This window comes from Solanum pennellii, chromosome 4 (genome assembly GCF_001406875.1).
Source record: "Solanum pennellii chromosome 4, SPENNV200".
Classification (NCBI taxonomy): Eukaryota; Viridiplantae; Streptophyta; class Magnoliopsida; order Solanales; family Solanaceae; genus Solanum; species Solanum pennellii.
Window position 1 is genome coordinate 69625052 of NC_028640.1, and position 24032 is coordinate 69649083.

Here is a 24032-nt window from a genome sequence, read left to right on the forward strand (position 1 = left end):
ATCCATTTTATCTGAATCTTCCAAGACCATTATAATTTGTTGACATTCTTTTAGGCTCATTTTGACTTGTTGATTTGAGTCCAATTTACTCAATTTAGCTATTGCCCCTGCTAATGACTATCATGTGACTAAGTTTGAAACTTTACTATAGTTTTTCCTTAGCTTTCTCATAGAGTGGACCAATCAAAAACTTGTACGTGTGAAAGTAATATAAATGAGAATATTGAGATGGGTGCGGAATATATTAGGAGAGAGAAAATTAAGAATAAAGACATTCAGGATAAAGTGGGAGTGGTTTTGTGGTGGACAAGATACAAGAGGTGAGAGTCATACGTGATGATTTAGATATGTGAAGAGGAGATGCACTAGTGAGGACGTATGAACGATTGACGATGAGAGATATTAGACAGAAGAAATGTTGTTGAGAGTGATAAGACAGGAATTGATAGCTTACTAAAAACACGACTCAAGATATGATCAAGACATAGAGGTGAATGATTAGAGTAGAAAATTAATTAGTAGGCAGTCAAACATTAACTAGCTAATTTCACTTATAGTTACTCATATATTATCTTGTTTTTCGATATTTAAACATGCCCGCTTCATTGCTATATTTTTTTTCCACACTAATTCTTTTATCACGCTTTACTTAGCCAAATAATCTATTGAAACATTATTCTCAATCTTAGTAGCAAATTTCAAAATAAAAATAGTAAATCACCACTCGTAATTTAATTTTTTTTTTAATCCGCTACTCTAATTTACAGTGCAATAAACTTTTAGATAGTGTCATAGGCTGTTACCATAACAATTGTAATTAATTGAAACAAATACTAAAAACCATAATAACATTAACTATTATCCCAATTCTCAAAATATTACACTAGTGAATTAGGTATAAACAATATGTTCAATCATATTATGGTACTCCCTTCTTACCTTTTTATTTGTCTGTTATACTAAATAAAAAAAAATCTTTTTTTATCCATTCTAGCGATGGACCAATTATTAAATTCCGAGATGAAAATGATTTAATTTAACCACTGTACCTTGCTAACACGAGAAAATGAAATAATTAATGAATGCAATTATATATACCTGATATATGCATATTCTTATCGTTAAATAAATATATAAAGTATTACATACGTAGTAATTATAATTAAACTTTAATTTCCAAACCACAATTAATAACGTTAATTTAGTAAAAAACAAATTCCTAATAAATTATATATCGAGAAAAATAATTACGAAGAAACAGAAGGAATACTAAAGCTTTTCGGACAACAACATATATATACCCCGTAGATTTGATTTCAGCATGTAAGATTTGAGAAGAGTGAAATCTACTAGATAAAAAAGTTATTTTTGATTATCCTCGATTTAACGTTAAAAAAATTAGTGTGAGTGAAGAGTAAAAAGCAGAAGCAAAGACTGTAAAAATAAAAACCCTAATCGTTACTTGTGCCTTAATATATTTATTGTGTGTGTCATGTGATTACATTTTTCTTTATCTCTACTCCCAAAACACACCCACTACAACTTCCTCGATAACAAAATCACTCTTATCTTTTACTACATATTTTCACCACGTAGACATGTAAAAAACAATTAAATTTTGAACTTACTGCCTTAAAATAAATATAAATAAAAAGGGTAGGAATAAGATATATATTAACCCCTAAAGAAAAGAGATGCTCTAATTAAAATTTCCTCTAATTAAGTACATGCCCTTTACTTAAATCATAGTCATCATATTAATATTTGAATATTCATTTGACGTGGGAGAAGTACGTAGTAAAAATTTTTTACCTAAAAATGTTAGTAATATATGTTTTTTTCGTTTTAATTTATTTGTTTGATTTTTAATTTAACTATTGAATTTAAAAATAAGTAAAGAAAATATTTCTAAATCTTAATGTTTTTTGAAACAAAAAATATACTAAAATATCTTTTTATCCTTGTGTTATTAAACATATCATGTGTAATGTTAAATAAAAAAATTATCAATAAATAAAAAATACTTTAAGCAAAATAAAGAGAAAATAAGACAAACACATTGAAATAGAGTAACTAATTAACTATAGTAGTATTATTTTTGTTTAAGAAAATACACAAATTATTGCATAATGCAATTCCCTCTCTTTAACCTTTCGTAAAGATTTGTGTTGGTCGTGAAAAAATTGTTTGTATCATATCAAAAAGTTATATAAAAAATAAGTCAATTACTACGACTATTGAAAATATATATTATTTAACATATTAAAATTATATATATATATATATATCATAATTATTAATTTGTAGACATAAATATCAAAATATAATTAAACTTATTTTTATTATTACTTTGAAGGAAATATTGAATATTTCTAGCATGTCAACAAAATAGGATATTTTCCATTTAAAGGGAATTTCAAGAAGTATTAAAAAGAGAAACAGTTCCATAATAATATGCCTACAGCAAATGATCTTAGAGAATAATTAAGCAACATTAATCCATCTCTAAATAGCAATTTTATAAATTAAACTTTTATTGTTATCAATTCAATCCTCTTTGGAATTTAGTCCAAAACCAAAATATTAAAAAATAAACAAGTACAAATTATTTTGGTATTCATAAATTATTGTGGCGCTACAAATCACTTTGTTCAATAAAAACATATAAAAAAATAAACTCTTACCTATTTAAATGTATAGTTTCATTTGTTTGCTCTTTAGTTTCTCAAGAACTGTCACTCTCACTCAAAACCTCTCCGCCACCGTCCACCGCCGTCAACCACCGTCGACCGCCGTCATGAAAAAATGCAAAATGACAAATGTGTTTGGTTCATGCTAGTGACCATTTATATTCACCACCTTCATTAGTAAGCTACTAGCTAGCGCCGCCGTGTACGGCGGAGCAAGGAGGTGCTGATTTTCTCCGGTAAGAAAACTTTAATAGCTGCAGTTTAGTAAATGTTTCAGTAAAGATAAACAAGAACTTTTTAGTTCACATGCATGGTAAGTAAAATTTTTTGAGTTGGTGTGAGTTTGAAGCAAACCTCCATTAACACACCACATGTATGTTGTCTTGTTAGAGTGAACTTTCAAACACTATTACTATTTTTTCTACAACCCCATTTGTTGATTTTAGTTTTCACTCTGTAATGGAGAAGAAAAGCTTCCAGTTTTACACTTCCCCTTCATGTTATTTCTTGTTTTTGTTGATTTCTTGGTTAAGTTTAAGTCCAAAGATTGTATTTTTAGTGAGCTCTGTTTCTTCTGATGGTCAAGCTTTGCTTTCTCTGCTTAAAGCAGCTGACCCTTATACTAAATCATCATCTTCTGTGCTTTCTTCTTGGAACCCTTCAAGTTTAACTCCATGTTCTTGGCAAGGGATTACTTGTTCTCCTCAAGAAAGGGTTATTTCCCTTTCTATCCCAAATACATTTCTAAATCTCTCTTATTTGCCTTCTGAACTCTCTTCCCTTTCATATTTGCAGCTTCTTAATCTTTCTTCTACTAATATTTCTGGCACAATCCCTCCATCTTTTGGTTCTTTTTCTCATCTTAGGCTTTTGGACCTTTCTTCTAATTCACTTTCAGGTTCTATTCCATCAGAACTTGGTGGGCTTAGTTCACTTCAGTTCTTGTTCTTGAATTCAAACAGAATGACTGGTAAGATTCCACCAGAGTTAGCTAATCTTTCTTCATTAGAAATCTTTTGTCTTCAAGATAATCTCCTTAATGGGTCAATTCCATCACAGTTAGGGTCCTTAGTGTCACTCCAGCAGTTTAGGATTGGTGGAAATCCATATTTGAGTGGTGAAATTCCTGCACAGTTAGGCCTGCTCACCAATCTTACCATGTTTGGTGTTGCGGCGACTGGTCTTTCGGGTGTTATTCCGCCATCATTTGGGAATTTGATCAATCTTCAAACACTGGCAATTTATGATACTGAAGTATTTGGCTCGATACCTCCTGAACTTGGGATGATTTCGGAGCTTAGGTACTTGTATCTGCACATGAATAAGCTCACTGGTTCAATACCTCCTCAGTTGGGTAAGCTGCAAAAGCTTACTAGCTTGCTTTTATGGGGAAATTCATTAACTGGACCTATACCAGCTGAGGTTTCGAATTGTTCGTCCCTTGTGATTCTTGATGTTTCTGCAAATGAATTGTCTGGTGAAATTCCTGGTGATTTGGGCAAGCTATTGGTTCTTGAACAGCTTCATTTGTCTGATAATGCACTTACCGGTTCTATACCGTGGCAGTTAAGTAATTGCACTAGCCTGACAGCTCTTCAGCTAGATAAGAACCAATTATCAGGGCAAATTCCCTGGCAAGTTGGTAAGTTGAAGTACTTGCAGAGTTTTTTCTTGTGGGGGAATTCGGTTTCAGGAACCATTCCGGCTGCTTTTGGAAACTGTACTGAGCTATATGCACTTGATCTTTCGAGGAACAAGCTAACCGGATCAATCCCTGAGGAGATATTTGATTTGAAGCAGCTGAGTAAATTGTTGCTTCTTGGGAATTCGTTAACTGGACGATTGCCTCGAAGTGTTGCCAGATGCCAGTCTCTGGTGAGGCTGAGGCTTGGTGAGAACCAGCTTTCGGGACAGATTCCTAAGGAGATTGGTCAATTGCAGAACCTCGTGTTTCTTGATTTGTACATGAACCATTTCTCTGGCGGCTTGCCTTCTGAAATTGCCAACATTACAGTTCTTGAGCTGTTGGATGTGCACAACAATTACCTAACTGGGGAAATACCACACCAGATGGGGGAGCTTGTGAATTTAGAGCAACTTGATCTTAGCCGGAACAGCTTTACCGGTGAGATCCCTTCGAGTTTTGGCAATCTCAGTTACTTGAACAAACTTATTCTCAGTAACAATCTGCTTACTGGTCCAATTCCAAAGTCTTTTAAAAACTTGCAGAAGTTAACTCTACTTGATTTGAGCTCAAATACTCTTTCTGGTGAGATTCCATCTGAGCTTGGCTACGTCGCAAGCTTAACAATTGGTTTGGATTTGAGCTCGAATCGTTTCACGGGTGAACTTCCTGAAACATTGTGCAGTTTGTCACAGTTGCAATCTCTTGATATTTCTCATAATTTGTTGAGTGGAAGGATCACAATTCTAAGCTCCCTGACCAGCCTTACTTCCCTGAATGTTTCAGACAACAATTTCTCGGGGCCTATTCCTGTCACACCATTCTTTAGAACTCTCACTTCAGATTCTTTTCTGGAGAATTCACTCTGTCAATCAGTTGATGGTTATAGTTGTTCTTCACATATAATGGGAAGGAATGGGTTGAAGTCACCGAAAACCATAGCTCTGGTTGCGGTGATTCTGACTTCTGTAGCCATAGCAGTCGTGGCTATGTGGATTCTTGTGACGCGAAACCACAGATACGTGTTTCAGAAGTCCCAAGGCCTGTCAGCCTCTTCTGTAGGGGCAGAAGACTTTTCCTACCCTTGGACTTTCATCCCCTTTCAAAAGTTCAATTTCACTATAGACAACATCTTGGATTGCTTGAAAGATGAAAACATCATTGGGAAAGGATGTTCTGGTGTTGTATACAAAGCAGAAATGCCTAACGGTGAGGTGATTGCAGTGAAGAAGCTTTGGAAAACAAAGAAAGACGAGGAGCCAGTAGATTCTTTTGCAGCAGAAATTCAAATTCTCGGACATATTAGGCATCGAAACATTCTGAAGTTATTGGGATATTGTTCAAACAAAAGCGTTAAGCTTCTGCTCTACAACTACATTTCAAATGGCAATCTCCATCAGCTCTTGCAAAGTAACAGAAATTTGGACTGGGAAATTAGGTACAAAATCGCCATTGGATCAGCTCAAGGCCTTGCTTATCTTCACCATGACTGTGTTCCAGCCATTCTTCATAGAGATGTCAAGTGCAATAATATACTGATCGACTCCAAGTTTGACGCATATATCGCAGACTTTGGACTTGCAAAGCTAATGAATTCGCCAAACTATCACCACGCTATGTCCAGTGTAGCAGGATCTTATGGATATATTGCTCCAGGTATGCAGACACTTAGAATATTTTCAATTACTAATATTTCAGCATTAAAGCCAAAATTAATCATAACATCTTTCGGATATTTACTTTATGAGTCATAGTTCGGTGAGTGTGACACAAATATTTGTTAATTATGGATGCAGAATATGGATATACAGCGAATATAACAGAAAAGAGTGATGTCTATAGTTATGGAGTGGTGCTGCTGGAAATACTTAGTGGACGTAGCGCTGTTGATTCTCAGATAGGTGATGGGCTTCACATTGTCGAGTGGGTAAAGAAGAAAATGGGAAGCTTTGAACCAGCTGTTACAGTTCTCGACACTAAGCTACAAGGTTTGCCGGATCAAGTGGTCCAAGAAATGCTGCAAACGCTTGGAATAGCGATGTTCTGTGTCAACTCATCGCCAGTTGAAAGGCCAACAATGAAGGAAGTTGTGGCACTTCTTATGGAAGTAAAGAGTTCACCTGATCAAGAATTTGGGAAAACTTCTCAGCCTCTAATAAAACAATCCTCAACTCAAAGTTGATTAATTTTGTAATGTTTTTTGCTTTTGACTAAGATGAGTAGGAATTAGTTTTCTTTAGTTCCCAAGATATGATCAAGTCAACTCATAGTTCCAAGCATTGGATAATGTCTTGAGGTCCATTGTGTACATATTTCAGAAACATTTATGTAGGTTTTTTCTCTGTGCTGAGATTTTAGCTTTCAAAATGCTTGTTGTTGCACCATATAATAATTTACTTTACCATAGTTTCAAAAAAAGAGAAATATAGTTCGACCTATTCAGAAAAATTGTCAGTGTACGTTGGTGATGTTAAAAGTAGATTCAAAAAAGAAAAATATCGAAAGAAGAAATTATAGAAGGGGAATTTTGGAGTAGCGGTAAAGTTATTTCAAGGGTTCAAACCATGGTAAAGTTATTTCAAGGGTTCAAACCGTGGATGCAGACATTAATGCATTAAATTAAATTGTCTACATCATAACCTTTGAATGCTTTATGCACTTAAACTTTCTGTAGAAAAAAGAAAACAGCCAACTCTGAAAACCAGATATAATACTCATGTGTAATGCTTTAGTGACTTTTACCACCGGATATTAGTCTAGTGGTTAAAGTGTAGCGTGTAATGCATGGATTAGTTGTGCCTCATGGCTTTCATCTAGTCGTAGATATAAGTCTTATATTTAATCGTCGAATGATGGAGAGGAAGGAAAGATAAATTTTCTTTTAGGAAACTTAGATAAAAAAAGATAATGCCTACTTAATTATATTATTTTTCATGATTTTTTATCTATAAAACAAAAAATCTACAAGACAGTAGCCATGGGTACCTTAGGTGACCCATATTTTTTGTTTTTGTTGAAATTTTAAGGCAGGATTTATGGCATAGTTCATTGAAAGGTATTCAAAGTCAAGATTCTGTAAACAAATGAACACTCCATCATTTGGACACATACTAAACTGTCTAATAGTTGCCACTATAGAGACAAAAAAAAAAAAAAAGGAACAAAAAAAGCCATGTTATGTGAAGGAAAAAGTGGAGGGAGCATTTAGACCACTCTACCATTTGACCTTTGTCATTTCATGAGTCTTTTTCTTTTTGCTTATCGCATCGTCACTCTCTTTGGTAATATCTGCTAATAGTATCAATACAAAAATAACTTACATTACCAATGATTTTTTTGCAAATTCCCAAGAAGTGCTGCAAAATAATTTTTTTTGAATCATGCCAAAAATGAAAACATCATCATAACCTTGATTTCCTCCTTTTAGATTTGACTTTTGGAACTCGTATAACTGGTATGTGAATAAAAAAGGTTTAATTAATAAAACATAATTGATTAAGGAATCGGTATTGCTACTATTTGAATCAAATGGCGCTTATTCGTAGAACATAATTGAGTTTTAGAGAACCTATATAATTAAATGACTCCTAATATTATTGAGTTTTAAACTTAGTATAACTAGTATCTAAACCAAATGTCGTCTTCTAGTAGAACATAATTGAGTTTTGAAGAATCGACATACTAGTATGTGAACCAAATGATAACTACTAAAAGCACATGACAGAGTTTTAGAGAATCAATATAACTAGTATGAGAACCAACTGACGCCTACTAGTAGAACATAATAAAGGTCTAGAGACTCAATATAACTAGTATATGAACCAAATGACGCCTACTAATAGAACACAATTGAGTTTTAGCCAATCAATATAACTAGAATGTGAATCAAATCACGCCTACGAATAAACCACTTTTAAGTTTTAGGGAATCAATATAACTAGTATGTGAATCAAATAACGCCTACTAATAAAACATTTTTAAGTTTTAGGGAATCCGTATATAACACCTACTAACGAAACATAATTGAGTTTTGGGGAACCGATATTAACTATATGTGAACCACATAACGCCTACTAATAGGACATAACTGAGTTTCAAGAAATCAATATAAATGGTACGTGAACCAAATGACACCTGCTAATAAAATATTATTGAATTTTAGAAAGTCAATATAGTATTGAAACCACTAATATAACATTGTTAACACAAAAATGATTCTTATAAACAACCACAACTAATTTGCATATGGAGTTTAGTTGATTAATTGTAATATCTCGAATCCATTCCACCCTACTCATCAATATTTAAGTAGGCCCAAGTGAGCACAAACAAGGGGGGAACAAACATATGTAGACCATGCCTTCATCTCCATTATTCACATACCTTGAAGATAGGATATATATATATATATATATATGGTAATTTCTTGTGAAAATATTTAAAAAAATTTGGTCAAAACCAAATCTATAATAAGATCCTGGAATTCAGTTTTAGCTTCTTATTTTATTTTGTCATCTTCTCCCCCCATCACCTCTTTCATAATGACATTGTCCATATGCATTGGCTTCATCATTCATACAAATTCACTAGTTCAATATGGCAATGGATAAAATGCTTCAAGACACGAAAATGATTCTCTTATGATCACTTACAAATTGAATAGATAGAAAATGACATTTTCAAATCTCTGATGTGTAAACACGAAGATCTCTCGTAAAAACACTATCAATACTCTACCTATATGACATTGCACAAATTTGGAAGATTATACTGCCTCTGATTCACACAGAATACACACACATCTGAAAGACTTTCGCAGTTTTATATATTTCATGTTTTGCTGGTTTCTAATTCTGAGATACCTAACAAGAATCTGCAAATCTAACAAAGGAATGAAGTTAAAATGACTCTGGTTACCATTTATAATGAATATATCGATCCCAACAACCTCAGTACAGCAGCGATTATAAGACTGACGCTTCCTAAATTGAATATAACAAATCAGCTCCTATGTTCATATAATTTTAGCACTTGGGAAACAAGCTTCAGATGTGGATTACAGCTTTGGGATATTCAGAAAAGAGACCAACATCCATCTTCATCGACTGCATCATTCATACAAATTTGCTTGCTCAATTCAGCAAAGAAAGGAAGAAGTACAAACATCTAGGTCAATGAATGATATTTCTAGGACAAGCTGATAGCAATTATTAAGATTTTGACAGACAGAAGACGAGTGCCTTGGCATAAAGTAGCTCGTAGACTTGAAACAGTTGCAAGCTCATACGGTTATGCTGAAGGCTCTTCACTTATTTAGCACGCTAACATTAATCCTGCAAAGAAAATGATTTTGTCTTTTATCAACTCATTCAAATCACCTTGCAAAATTTGTGAGACTCCGTTTAAAAGGAATATATATCTCAATTCTCAAGATGCAAGCATAGCTTCTAACAGAACTAATGAGCGATGGAAGTTAAATTTCAGGAGGAATCTGAATGTCAGGGAGATAAGGGAATTTTGCTGAACTTTTGCTGATTCTAGAACGCTTCCAAGGTTTGACTCAATACCAGATAAGCCTATTTGAAAAATCAATAGCAAATGCCAATTCACTGTTAATGCAGCGAGAATAGCTCTTCTAGCATCAGCATGGATTGACTTCCTGTAATGTTTACATGAATTTGCTGCAGAATTGTTCTTGGCCTTGGTGACAGATCTTGAAAACATATGCTCCCTACAGAGCGATGTGTTTCCCATGGTTGGTGGCTACAACTACAAGGGCTTTCCTAACACAGGAGAATTTTGAATATGCTCTAGATGTTCTTTTTTTTTTTAATGTCAAGCCAGAAAGCGTAAATCATTTGTTTTTACATTGTTGAATCGCCGATAAGTTATCACAATTGTTTCTAAATATGGTGGGACTCTCATGCCAAATGAAACTGGATACTTAAGGTAATGAAACATAAGGGCAAGAAATAAGCAGCAAAAGAAATAGTGGTACACCATACCTACCAGTATTTGGTGGACAATCTGGAGGAGAAGGATTGTGAGATATTTTGAAGACAATGGAAGCTATATTCATTATTCAGAAGATTCAGAAACTTACCTTTTCTTAAAAAAGAAACCTCAGTGAAGTAGTGAATATCAGTAGCCTACTATAGATCATCAGAGGCCAAGAAGTAGGAGGTCATGATGAACTAATTCTGCTCCTAGGAAGTCATAATCACTTGAGCCAAGATAGAGAAGAAGAATGTAGCACATTCGAGTTAAAAACACAGACTGTTTTAGCATTCATTATCTATTTTTATTTCTGATAGTACTGCATTACATATAATCAATTGTAATGCCCAATAAGTGCATGACCAATAAACGTTCGGTTCTGTCGGTTGTGTTGTCTGCCAGTGTGTAGGTGTTGATCTTTTCTGGATGAAGTATCAGGATACAACTAATGTTTTCTTTGACTTATATGGTGAAATAAAATGAAGCCCTAGCGATGCATGAAAGTTTCTGACTAAAGGGGATATGACATGATTACTTCCATCGGACTATCTTTTCAATTTAAAGAAGCAAGTAGATACACCATCGTCAAACGATATAGCTAGACTGCAATATCTATCCAGTACCACATACAGTAAATATCTTCTAACAGGGGCTTTCATAAACATTAACAGAAGTACAATGAATCAGATGATTCCCTTCCTGTGATTCTACATATATGGTAGGAAAACCCAAAGTTGAAGTTGTCTGTAATATTATTGTCATTTGTGTTCACTAATGAAATACTTACACATGCAACTAACTAGGTATGAGCTTCTGCTGAGAGTACAGCATATTCTTGTCAAAATTGACAACCAAAGAAGAAAGGGCATACGTTCCTCCAGTTATATGTAGAGACAGTACATACAACCGATATATAAACGCTACATGAACATCAATGTACCGGAACTCATAAGAGCATTGCAGAATTACTCTATCAGATTCATATTGAATAGGAATTTGGTATGCAAATTTATCCACCATGAAAAATTGCTTCAGAAACGCACGTCTTACAACAGTGTTCACAACAATCAAACAAAATTCATACAGACAAGTCATAGACCATCATCCAGTTACACACGATTCCGATTATAAGCATTCGCATTGTTCATTGCTAACAATTGAAGTTATTGTATTCATACATTGATCAAATAAACTAAAATTAAGAAAAATAAACTGTAACCAAACTAAACACTGCTCACCTCTCATTCATTCATTCAATTGCTCAAGCTCAGCCTTCAATTGCTCAATCTTAAGCCCCATAGACCTTTGAATCACCCCCTTTTCACTCTCTGTCACCTTTCCCAACAACCCTTGGTACAAATCAAGAACTTCCTTAACAGCATCACGAGCACATTCAGCTTCTTCATTAAAATACACAGTCTCTTTAGATTCCATAGCTGATTCAATCTCCTCTCTTGCCTCTGCAAACTTAAGATTGATTTTATCAACTTCCCTGTCAGTGTCAACACTATATCGCCTTAAATTCTGAAAATTTACGAGCTGGGTTGATGAATTTGAACTCGTCGGACCAAGAAAATGTCGGGTTTTCGTGAGGTTGAAGGATGAATTTGAGAGAGATGTAAGAGTTCTTATGGAAAAATAAGATTTGGGTGTTGTTGATTTCTCAAAAGGGTGTCTGAGAAGCGATTTACAGAGAGAAATTGATGAACGTCGATGCATTTTGATTGAACAAGCAAGAAAATGGTGCTGGAAGAAAATGCAGAACCCTTCCTTTGCTGTTCTTGGTGGTTAAACCCCCAAATTTGGGCCGTGATCTAGAAGCTAAACGAGGAAAGCCCAAGACACTTGTAAAGTCACTTAATTGCTCCATAGCTATAATTTGTATATTTACGAATTGTAACTATGATTTAAGTTGTTTATTTGTGTAATTTGTGGGTATATTTTTATAATTTAGTTATTTTTGTATAAATTCAAAATAATGAATATATACAATTACAAACATCTGATAAACAGCTATACAAATTATAAATTATACAAAAGTTATACAAATTCTGAATTATACAAGCTAAAAAATTGAGCCCCTTAATTATAACTAAAAGTAGGTCGCGAGTTTTTTAATTAAAACAAAACGATAGCTATGTTAACTAATTAACTGGTATATATTTGCTTATACACGTAATTTTTTTAAAATATAATACTCCCATCTCCCTTGATCCCTTTTATACGACTTAGTTTGAGTATAAGAAAAAAATAAAGAAACACTTTGAAATTTTTATCTATAATAAGTGATATGTATTTACATGATTATAAATTATTTCATTAAATAGAAAAATAAATATTTTTAAATTAATTTATTACTTAATATAGACATGTATCATTCTTTTTAAAATCGACAGAAAAATAAAATAAATCTTAAAAACTGAGAAAAAGGAAGTACTTACTATGAAAAATACTTTTTAATGTTTGAAAATATTTTCTATAAAAGTAATCATTAATTAAATATAAGTACTTATCTTTTTAAAAAACTTTTGGCCAAACATGTGATTATTAGACAATTGAACCACATCTAGTTAAACTTCAAAGTGTATTTGAGAGTTGAAAACAATGAACTACATTTAAATGGAATTAAAAAAATAAAAACTTATGTGAAAAGTATTATTTCAATTAGAATTGTCAACATTTTACCAATATTAAGAATATTAAATTTTGATATGAGTATATTGCATAGTAGGTGAACCTTTTTGGTATGGAACCGTCTTTTTTAGGGAGCGCTTTACTTTTTATTGTGGGATTTTTTGGCGCGTATTTAAATTTAATCGGACTCTAATGTAGATATCGAACATCAGGTGGGAAACAAAAAAAGCTATCAAATACTTAGGATGTTTTTCGATATAAAGGGGAAAAAATAAGGAAAACTTACATAAATATACTAAAATAAAAAAATATTTATGATTATAGTAATAATATCTTTTTTTTTCACTTGATTACTTTTAATTCATTTATAATACAAGTTTAATACATATTACAAAGAATAATTTATTATTCATATATAATACAAATTTTAATGATGGATAATACATTTATCACACATTTTAATACACTTATAATACAATGTGTCAAATTTTTATCATACAAAGATAATATATTTCAAAAAACAATTATAATTCATATATATTGCATACATAATTCACTTTTAATTCATATTGCAGATTTAACATAGTATCGTTATAAATGGTAATAAATTAAAAATATTGCTAAAATCAGTAATTATTTATTAAAATGTACTAATTTATGTAATTTTTCCAAAAAATAATCATGAATTTATTAAAAGAACTATAAAATTACCATATCTTTTTTTTTATTATTTTTTTCTCTGTACACAGGGTTAATTACGGAAAGATCTTATTCACTTGGATAACTGCAGGGTTTGATTAGCCGCATGACCAACTTGTATAATGATAAAATTAATTTATCGAATATTTATATCCAATTAATAGAAATATAATATATAATAATATATATATATCACATGATTGGTTAACTTATATATTCTTTTATTTTATTAAACTACTTAATAATAGTTGGTTGAATCAGTCCTCTTCTCATCTTGCTTCTATTTAGTAGTAAAAGTAAAAGTAATAATATTTAGTATATCTGCAGTATCTTAATCTTTTATTTTTATTACTACTCATTGCATCATTTTATCCATTTATCTTACTATTTTACCGTCGTTATTTTCTAATCCACAAAAATTACCGCTAAAATCTGCGTAAATCTTACTATATCCTCAACCGTTTTGCATAATATTATGATTTGTAAGATTGGACAAGTTTAACTGAAACCACAAACTAAAAAAATCGTAACTAATAAATCTCACCAAAACCACTACACTTAATCAACTATTGCAATAAATTACTCCAAATCTTGGACAAAACTACAGTTGATGCAACTAATCTCCAAATTAGTCAACAAACCCCATCTTACCCTGCCATTTATATAAAGCACACACCATATCCACATAAACCTGAATTTATCGTCCATTCAGAAAATACCAGTAAAAAATCTCATCAAGATAGACTTTAACTATACTTCCTTCATGGCTCGCGCATTATTACTACTCACACAAAATAAGTTCACTAGCGTATCTCAATTAGGTTTTGCCACAGGAACGTTGCTCCTGTGTGCCCTGGCGCTCTTCATGTGCGCCAGCCATTCGAGGAAGTGGAAGCGCAAGTGGAGAGGCTATGGTGATCAACATGACCCTATTATTCAAATCAATCATGAAAAGATTGATGAGGATTACCATTTTGAAGGTGTTGATCCAAGCACATGTAGTGGTGAAGTTGCTATTTGGAAGAAGAACATAATCATGGGAGGAAAATGTCAGCTTCCTGAATTTTCTGGTGTCATAATATATGATACTGCTGGGAATTTAGTTGATCCCAAAACTCCAAGACCTCTTGCTCTTACATGGAAAGAATAGTGTTGTTTACTTCTGTTAATTGTTCTTATAATATATTGAAAATCAAGTGGGCAGTTAATAATGATATATGATTCTACCAATGTTTTTGGTTTTCTTTTAAAGTCATATGGTATTTGAAACTCACTAGTCCCATTAATTCAAATCTATACCAGGAATTTCTTCAATTCTAAAGTTGTAAAACCTGAGACCTATGGTTAAGCGAGACCTGACAATGTTACCACAAAATGAACAAGAAGATCCAAGGCAAAAAAGTATGTCTCCCCTTTACCTACTTGATCAAAGTGAACAAACTTTTTATGTCATATCAGTAATTCAATTGTCTTGTCAATACTTTCTAAGAGTTGCATCAAATTTCATATCTTGTTATCTTTGTATATATGAGCACAAATTCTAACCATACAGATAAAAGAAGCCACAAAGACTGGAGAAATAATGGACAAAATTTAGGAAAACATGAGTTCAATTCTTAGGAATCTGAGAGTAGCCACATATATAGCTGGAGTATGCCCACCGGAGAGGACGGGAGGGGGGGGGGGGTAAAAAAAATGCTGGCAAATCTTGATCAGCAAAAGGTTGTTTGTATCCAAGAACATCAAGAGCTTTCATTGTATGGAATAATTATTTGCGCCAAAGCAATCAACTGTACATCTCAGGTTTCAAGATCCCCACGTAAGGTAAGTTCCTATAAACCTCAGCAAAATCTAACCCGTAGCCAACCACAAAATAATCTGGACACTGCAGGCAAAGTAAAACAAGAATAAACAGAAGGTAACTTATATGCACCAAGATTCTCATAAGTTAAACCTTTACAACTAGAAAATATGAGTTTCGATAATCTTTCTCTGCTTGAGGAGAAGGGGAGATGCAGGAGCTTTAAAAATACAAGCTACAACGTTTTGCTTTCTCGGCGTGTTGTTATTATAAGCTGACTATCATTAAAACTAGTAATGGACCATCTCTAATCTATCATAATGCAATATCTCAAAATTGGATTTGCCAATAGTATCTTTCTCTGAATTTGATTAGCGCAAATGCAGAGAAATCTCATATTCTCAATTTAGTTATGAGGCAAGAAAGCTAAAATGTTGCGATCAATTTACAAAACCCATGCTAGGTTTGCCTTTATTGCATAAATGATTACGAACCAATGTACTATCGGGACCTGACCTCTTTGTCATTTGCAACTACTGGTTACTATTAACAACAATAAATAACTTCAAGTCTTTGTTAAGTTTGACACAGTAAAAGAAAAACTCAAAAACAATCGCAATCTAATATGAGGTAGTGAAATATATAACTACACATTAGATGAATAATACTTAACATGATCCAAAATGCAGCCAGAATGGAAGAGTTTCCTTAGAACAAAGAGAATGTTAAAGATTACCTCAAAACCACGGTAGAACTTCCCCTCTCCCACAAGTTCGACATTAACTTTCCTCTTTGATGGTTTATCAAAGAGAGTACACACTGATATGGAGGATGCCCCTTTAGATATCAGGTGTTCAAAGAGGCAGGCCAATGTGTTTCCTGTATCCACAATGTCCTCAACCTACGGAATTGTCAGAAGTGCCATGAATCCGATTGAACACGTTTCAGAACAATAATTAATCAAATAAAATGTCAGTATGCTAATATGCAGGTGAGTTATATACACGGTCACTGATATGATTATACAACTTAAATACAGGATTCACAACTTCAACCGATAGGATGCACGTAACTAAACTTATACACACTACAACCAAATCTCACACAACACAAAATAGTGGTTCACATTATACATCTGCATATTGGCAAAAGGAAGTAGGGGACTAGGACAACCATTTAGGAGCAGTTATGACAAGCAATAGATGGGGTAACAAGTACAATTTAACCAGCCAACATATTTAGAGAACGAAAGCCATATTAGCAGGACCATAGTACACTCGAGGAGGCTCTCCCCTGAATCCTAACATCTACTGGAAACCACGTAGCTTATGTTGAACCTACCAAAATCATAACGTATAAATGGAAGATTTACGCATGATCCTTAGTCAAGTCGTAAAATGTTCCATCTCAATTGTTGATAAACTATCAAAATTTATCACCAAAAGAGCAATTCCCTTGCTCTCCCACTAGTTATAAACAATCTTTCTGTATGTCCACCCACGACTAGACTTGCCCCTTTTTCTATCTTTGCGCACAAAAAGCTTTAGAAATTGTCATACATAGAAATTAGCAGTTCAAAATCTCAGTTAATAGAAAGAATATTAACCATTTACTGAATAAAGATTGCATTTTTAATCAACTGAACTGCATATTCTCCCTACAAAGTAGGCATATATATCAAATTAACAAACTTCAAAAGGGAATTCTACCAACGAAACACAGTAAAAATCTGCGTACCAAAATGACATGCTTTCCAGTAACATCAATTTTCAAGTCGCAAGAAATTTTGGGTTTTCCACTGGATACAGTACCCGACCCGTAAGATTCGACCCGAACAAAATCAACAGAAATGGGGAGGTTGATTTTGCGAACAAGGTCAGCTAGGAATAAAAAAGCACCAGTAGCAACACCGACAACAACCGGAGCCGATGAAGAAGAAAGTAAAGGTGCTCCTCCATTATTGGTAGATGAAGAAAAATTGAGGGTAATTTGGGAAGCAAGTTCAGAAACTCGTTGAGAAATTTGTTCTTCTGTGAAGAGAATCTTTTGAATATGATTCTCCATGGCAGCCATTGATGCCTTTGAGAGCAGAATCAGCAGCAAGAATATAAATTGTCTGCAACTCTCTTGGGAAAAGGGCTCAAGGACTTTTAATTGAAAAAAGGAAAATTACATTAAATATTCATTTATTATCTATGTACATAAAATTATTACAGTATTTCTTTTTAATCATAGAAAATCAATTTCTGTTACTCAAAGTAATTATTTTCTCATAAAATCTTTGACCAAATATCTTATATATATATATATATATATATATATATATATATTTGGACTTAGAGGCTTAGACGAAAAGGTTATAAGTTTTTGTTTTTTTTAAGTTCAATATTGTTGATATTAGAGTCTGATTATTTTGTCACGAGGATTAAGAAGTGTTTTCTATAAAAAAGAAATTACACTCAAAGCTCGAACTTGAAAGCACTGATTAATAACAAAATAATTTCATATGCATTACATTTTCTTGTGATAAACAAGCTATTAGTTACTTTTGTTATTTTAATTTATTTGTCATATTCTAATTTATCGTAAAAATTCAAAAATATAAAAATAACTTTTACATTTGTGATCTTAAATTTTATAAAAACAGATTGATAAACATGTAAAAATTAAGTTGAAATTGAAAATCATAAAAAGATATTAAATAGCTATTTTTCCAGAATTGATTAAAAAGCAAAGTAAGGGTTAAAACAATCCAATTGAAAGGAATACTTATTGTTGTTATTTTTAGGTTCTCATTTAGTATTTAATATTTATAATGAAATATAACTATTTTAAATTTGTTTTACATAATGCTTTATTCAAAGAAAAAAATTTATTATCAAAAATATTTTTATACTCAAAACTTAAAATCTAAAATCTGTAATTTCTATTGTATATAATACGAAACCTTTGCTGACATCCTTTATATGCTCAGAAAAATATTCTTTTGGCAAATCAAAGATTCCTCTAGTATTTTTTTGGGTCTGTCCTTTTCTGACAGTTGTTTTTATCTGTTTATATTGTTTTGTTTTCTGTTTATTTTCATTTTTTCTTTCAATTCTTTTTTGTTCTTTTGGTAAATTTATCTTCTTTTTTCTACTTTTTATTTTATCACGATCATTACTTATAGACTAAAGTATAAATTTTATTCTAAGAAAAGAATAGAATTCAATTACCAGAAAATCAGTTGAGTTTCTGAATATGGAACAAGAGGTGTAATAAGGAAAAAGGTCTTAATATAATAAATTTTTTTTTATTTTTGTAATTTAAAGTTGATATATTTTTATTATAAAATAATTTATTATATTTCTATCGTTACACATAAGAATAAAGTTAGCAAGGCAGAAGTGACTCATCCGAACCTTTGTCTTTTGTAACTTAAAATTGATATGCTCTTTGTTATTAGAGGCCGTTTGGTTATTGTAAAAGAGATATTTTATTCATGTATAAAAAGTTGCATTAGTTTTACTATGTTTGGTTGAAGTTTTGTATTAGGTATAAAAGTCAACATAATTTATACCATGTTTGGTTGCATTTTTGTAGTCCTACATAATCAATACCAACATAACTTATGTGAGAATCTATGTATAAAGTGATGCAGGGTATAAGGTGGAATACGTTATGTGGGTATTAATTATACATGTATTAAAGTGATAAATAACATATTTACTCTATTAATTTATTTTATTGTTTTTGGAAATTTTATTGTTTTCCTATATATAAGTTTGTGTTATAAATACATTGAATTAAGTGAATTGTTCACTAAGCTTATCATAAACTTATTCTTATCATGGACCTTTTTGGGATAGAAATGATTCTAGTAATGTGACATTAAACATGGTGACCTTTTGGTTGATTTCTCTACCTATAAATAGAGATATCATTCACCATGTAATATACACTTGAATAAGATTAAAATTCCTCTTCTTCTAGCTATTTCTCTTGTCTTTTTCTCTTTATGTTGATAGTCTTATGAGCTTGATTTTATAACACGTTATCAGCACGAGACTCTAGCCAATTGAGAGTGAGTTTAGTTTTTCTTTAGCTCATGTTTTGGTTGATCTCGTTATGAGAATCAAGATATTATTTACATAAAATCAGGTATGTACTTTCTAAAATATTTTTATGATTTAGAATGCAATAGTATTCAGTCACACTAACAATTACCAGGAACCAAAGGCATATACTACTATTGGTTAAATATGACATGCTGTACAGGACTTCTTAAATGGAATAATGTATAAAATTTTAATCGCATGAGTTTGAATATTATTTTGATTGTTTTGAAAGACTCAAAGGGTGAGTCATGTTGTACTTATGTCTATTATACTGTTGATTAAGGGTAAGACGATGGAGTCAAGCCCCATCGCACCAAAAGGATACACATCTAGTTAAAGTCCGGATGACATAATAAAAAAAATGACAGTAAGACGGTAGATTCAAGTTCTATCTCACCAAGAGGGTGAGTTTTGATGCACCATGATGATAAGAATTGGGTTCAAGTCCCTTAGAATTTGGCCTAACACGCCTTGTATGGATAAGACATTGAGTTTGATTCAATGCACCATAGTGATGAAATAATTATGATTAAGATTTTGATGAAAAGCTTTGAAATTCGTCATATTAAACTTGCTCCATTCCTTGAAAAAAATGTGGTAGCAACATATGATAACTTTGAAATCAAATGCTGACTTGCTCCATTCTATCGTATGAATGTGGTAGCAGTAAATAATTAGTCTGAAAGATGACAAATGATTAACGATATGAAAAAGGGTGTGAAATGACGGAATTAAAATAGTCATCGTTGTGTAATTATAAACGGAAGAATACTATGAGTTCTTCAAATAGTCCTTCAAAATGTGAAGGCAATTTTTATTATCAGAATGATATGAAAGGTCATTGGGCTTGCAATCTTGTCGACACAATATTTGATAAGTTTTATAAATCCTCCATCAAAATAAAAGAATATAAAGTGGTGATGCACTTTATTTTTCAAAGTGTTGCTGACAAACATGAACATGCTGATGAAATCACATGCAAAAGTAAATTATACGTGTACTAAAATAAATATCAGTTGGCATAACCAATTGACCATCATGGTTTGAATGTAATGCAAATATAATTGAGAATTCATGTGGCTTATATGATGAAGAAATAAAAGATTCTTCAAAAATTCTCTTGTGTAGCTTGTTTTCATTGTACCAGTTAAGGTTGGGATTGTAATCCCCTAAAATTTTTGGAACATATAAAAGGGTGAATATGGGCCCGTTCACATGCCATGTGAACATTTGCAACTATATGATCGATGCATCTATGCGATGGTCACATGTGTTTTTTTGTCAACTTACAAATTAATTTTTGTAAGGTTGTTTGCTCGAATTGTTAAGATTAAAAGCACAGTTTCAAACTAAGAAAATATATTGATAATGCTGGTTGATTAGCAGAAATTGTATGCCTCCAATTATAGCTAAATCATGGTTATAAGAACAAAACTCCCAAATGAGATTTGGTATGAGATAAGTAACATGTATCAACACATGTATGCATCAAGCCAACAAGGTTTCCCCATTAAAATTGGTTCAGGGTTAGGAACCAAATCATTTTCATCTAAAAGTTTGAATGTGCGGCTATGATCTAATTGCGCCACAAGGAAGAAAATTATTAATAAAATAAGTTCAGGGGAGTAATACGATCTTAATATAGTATAAGTGTCTCTGAGATTTCAGGCATATATTGAGGGGGTACTTGTGCATTATCTCTTACCCATATGAACCTAGTTCATGGGATCTCCAATCACATATGTTGAGTTACCATCATTGTTGATCTTCTCATATAATTGAAGGTCTTACTCCCCTCGATGTTTCATTAGTCCATGAAGTGATCAGATTCACCTCAGACTATACATAATTTATTTATATAAATAATTTATCTCACTACAGCTGCTTCTTCAAATTGTGTCTCAAACCCATGTATCAATTTAGTCGCATAAAAATTTATTCCAATTGAAATACACACTAAGAGTTATCTTAACCACTTAGTCACATAACCAATTAACTCCACAACAACTAGTTCTAATTAATTGTTTTTATTTGACATTACAAAAATATACCAACTTCTTTTACCTTTTTCATAATATATTATACCCTTTTGTACAACAAACTATTCACTTATTCAGTATTGTACTTATCGTACCTCTCGTGTATTATCAAATATATTTTTCAACATAATGCATCAAGAAGCACTAGAATATTCAATAAGAACATGAGTAATATAATCACTTTTTTAAAAACCTCAAAAATTTTAATTTTTTTTTATAATGCATTCAAGCATATTTACCAAATACGCAATATTTATTAGCATACATTTAAAAACTTAGATCCTATATTTTTCTTTCGATCATATAGCACAATCTTAGCAAAACATTTCTACACTTTCAAATATTTCAAAATGGAGATATAATATTTTTAATTCATAAGTAACATATAAATCATATATTATTATAAGAGGGAACAAAAAAAGTTAAAAGTTGAATTACGATTTTACCCTTATTATAAATTAAAATATTATAAAAATATTTAATTATTTAATTTAAATATTAAGTTACATTATTTTAATGGAAATGTTAATGACTTTTGCACTTCTTTAGAATAATTCTTAATTAAAATATCTAATTTAATTTATTTTCTTGAAATATTTACCCTTTAAATAGATACATGTATATGATTTATCTTCTAAATTAGTTTATGTTCTTAATTAATATTTGTCTTAAATTTTTGTAACACTTGACCTTTCAACTTTGTAAGTGAATCTTCATATTCCAAAGCTATATTTTTTCCTATAAATACAATCTTTTAACATTATTTTTATAGGAAGATTTATATGTGATACAATTTTTGTGTGTGGAAGACTAGAGAAGCTTTAATCAAGTGAAGAAAATTTCAAGGCAAGAAGATTTATGTCAAGATTACAAGGCATAGTATGATTCTACTAAAGTATCGAAGCTTGATGTTTTTTTTTTTTTTACTTATTTGTCGAGATTGGAATTATGGTAAGACCCCTCCATTTATGTAGTTAAATATCACTTCCATTAACTTGTCTTCCAAATATTTTAATTTTTTATGGTCAAAAGTTGAATGTTTATTACTAAAACTTTGTTTCAATTTGCATTATCAAGAAAAAACAGGAAAAAGATTGTCTTAGAATTTTTCTATTTTTCGTTGGTTGCGTTATGCTAAACTTGCTCCTATATATGATACTTTATCTTTGTATTTGTAATTTTGTTTTAAGAATATATTTGATTGAAGGGTGTGTTTTTTGCTTTAGAAAATGAGACAAATACAATCATAAAAATAGTGTATAAGACATGCAAAACAATTAATGCCTACAAGATTTTCTAATTTCAAATTATTAATAATTACATTTATGCATTTTAAATTTTAAATATTTGTAAAGAATCATTCTTACATGTGCTTGTGGATAAAATCTATAGTTTTTCGACAATTTTCATTAAAATTATCATGAAATCTAAATCTCAAAGTCAAAAAAATAATACACCAAAATGCTTAAGAAGTTAGAAGATCTTCTATCCTTTGACCAAATATTGCTCCTATTAATTTTTTAACAAAAAAATTTAAAATATATTTTAACAAACTTTTAATTGTAAGAATACTAATATTGTCATTTTGACTCTCCATTAAATTAAAATCTGATTTATTTAATTAAATATTAATATTTTATTTGTATAATTACATAATTTAAATATCAATCATTGCACTTTAAATCTTAGTTATTTCCTTCTAATAATTTTTTATTTATAAATTTGAATTACTTAATTGCCTTCTACTTAATGAGAAGGAGAATTTCATCATTTACTAATTAATGTCAAACATTTTATCTTCTTGACATGTATAAATATTAATTTAATTTCAACATTTTTATGAGACAAAAAAGACATTTTAAGAAAGTTAATCATAAGATAGTGTGCCTCTATTTTTGTTTTTGCTACTTTATTTTATCTTTTAAAACAAAAATTATTTATCATTTTATTCACCGTTATGAAGTAAACGTGCAAAGCACGTGCCCATATACTAGTTTTTAATATAACAGAGAAACAAAAGTGAATGTACGGAGAGGGTATTGTTAGTTCGAAACTGAGTTAAGATGATAGCTCGAACTTGATATGAAGTTTTGATGATTTAACAAACTTATCGATTTAACAAGGAACCAAATCCTTGTTATTGGAACTGCTGACATTAAGATGAATGATAAACTCAGTGTGAGGTATATTTGTGTGCTATCATCAAAAAGGGGGAAAATGTTATATTCTAGGTGTTTTGATGATCCTCACAAATGCGGGGACCTGGTTCCTGGCAGAGTGCTCTCGTTCAGATACAAATGGGGTACAGTCATAAAAGTTGTCATGTGAGGTGGTAGGTGAAAAGTGCAGTATCCTACACCAATAAGAAGAGCGGACGAGATTGTATGTTTC

The 24032-nt window shown here is 31.5% G+C and overlaps 4 protein-coding genes across 4 annotated transcripts; 2 read left to right on the forward strand and 2 right to left on the reverse strand.

Annotated features, from left to right (window-relative positions):
- Positions 1 to 2722: 2722 nt before the first annotated feature.
- Positions 2723 to 6760, forward strand: LOC107016180 (probable LRR receptor-like serine/threonine-protein kinase At1g34110). Its single transcript, XM_015216670.2, has 2 exons — positions 2723 to 6030; positions 6171 to 6760. The coding sequence occupies exons 1-2, from the start codon at positions 3150 to 3152 to the stop codon at positions 6554 to 6556; spliced, it is 3267 nt and encodes a 1088-aa protein (XP_015072156.1). The 5' UTR covers positions 2723 to 3149; the 3' UTR covers positions 6557 to 6760.
- A 2507-nt stretch (positions 6761 to 9267) lies between these two features.
- Positions 9268 to 12185, reverse strand: LOC107015843. Its single transcript, XM_015216259.2, has 2 exons — positions 11610 to 12185; positions 9268 to 9707 (listed from the first exon to the last, which is right to left on the reverse strand). The coding sequence occupies exon 1, from the start codon at positions 12088 to 12090 to the stop codon at positions 11617 to 11619; it is 474 nt and encodes a 157-aa protein (XP_015071745.1). The 5' UTR covers positions 12091 to 12185; the 3' UTR covers positions 9268 to 9707; positions 11610 to 11616.
- A 2282-nt stretch (positions 12186 to 14467) lies between these two features.
- On the forward strand, positions 14468 to 14854 carry LOC107016084. The gene has a single exon (XM_015216563.2). The coding sequence runs from the start codon at positions 14468 to 14470 to the stop codon at positions 14852 to 14854; it is 387 nt and encodes a 128-aa protein (XP_015072049.1).
- A 316-nt stretch (positions 14855 to 15170) lies between these two features.
- On the reverse strand, positions 15171 to 17660 carry LOC107016083 (hypoxanthine-guanine phosphoribosyltransferase). Its single transcript, XM_015216561.2, has 3 exons — positions 17243 to 17660; positions 16242 to 16406; positions 15171 to 15589 (listed from the first exon to the last, which is right to left on the reverse strand). Exons 1-3 carry the CDS (start codon positions 17576 to 17578, stop codon positions 15491 to 15493), a joined length of 600 nt encoding a protein of 199 aa, XP_015072047.1. The 5' UTR covers positions 17579 to 17660; the 3' UTR covers positions 15171 to 15490.
- Between the last annotated feature and the right edge of the window lie 6372 nt (positions 17661 to 24032).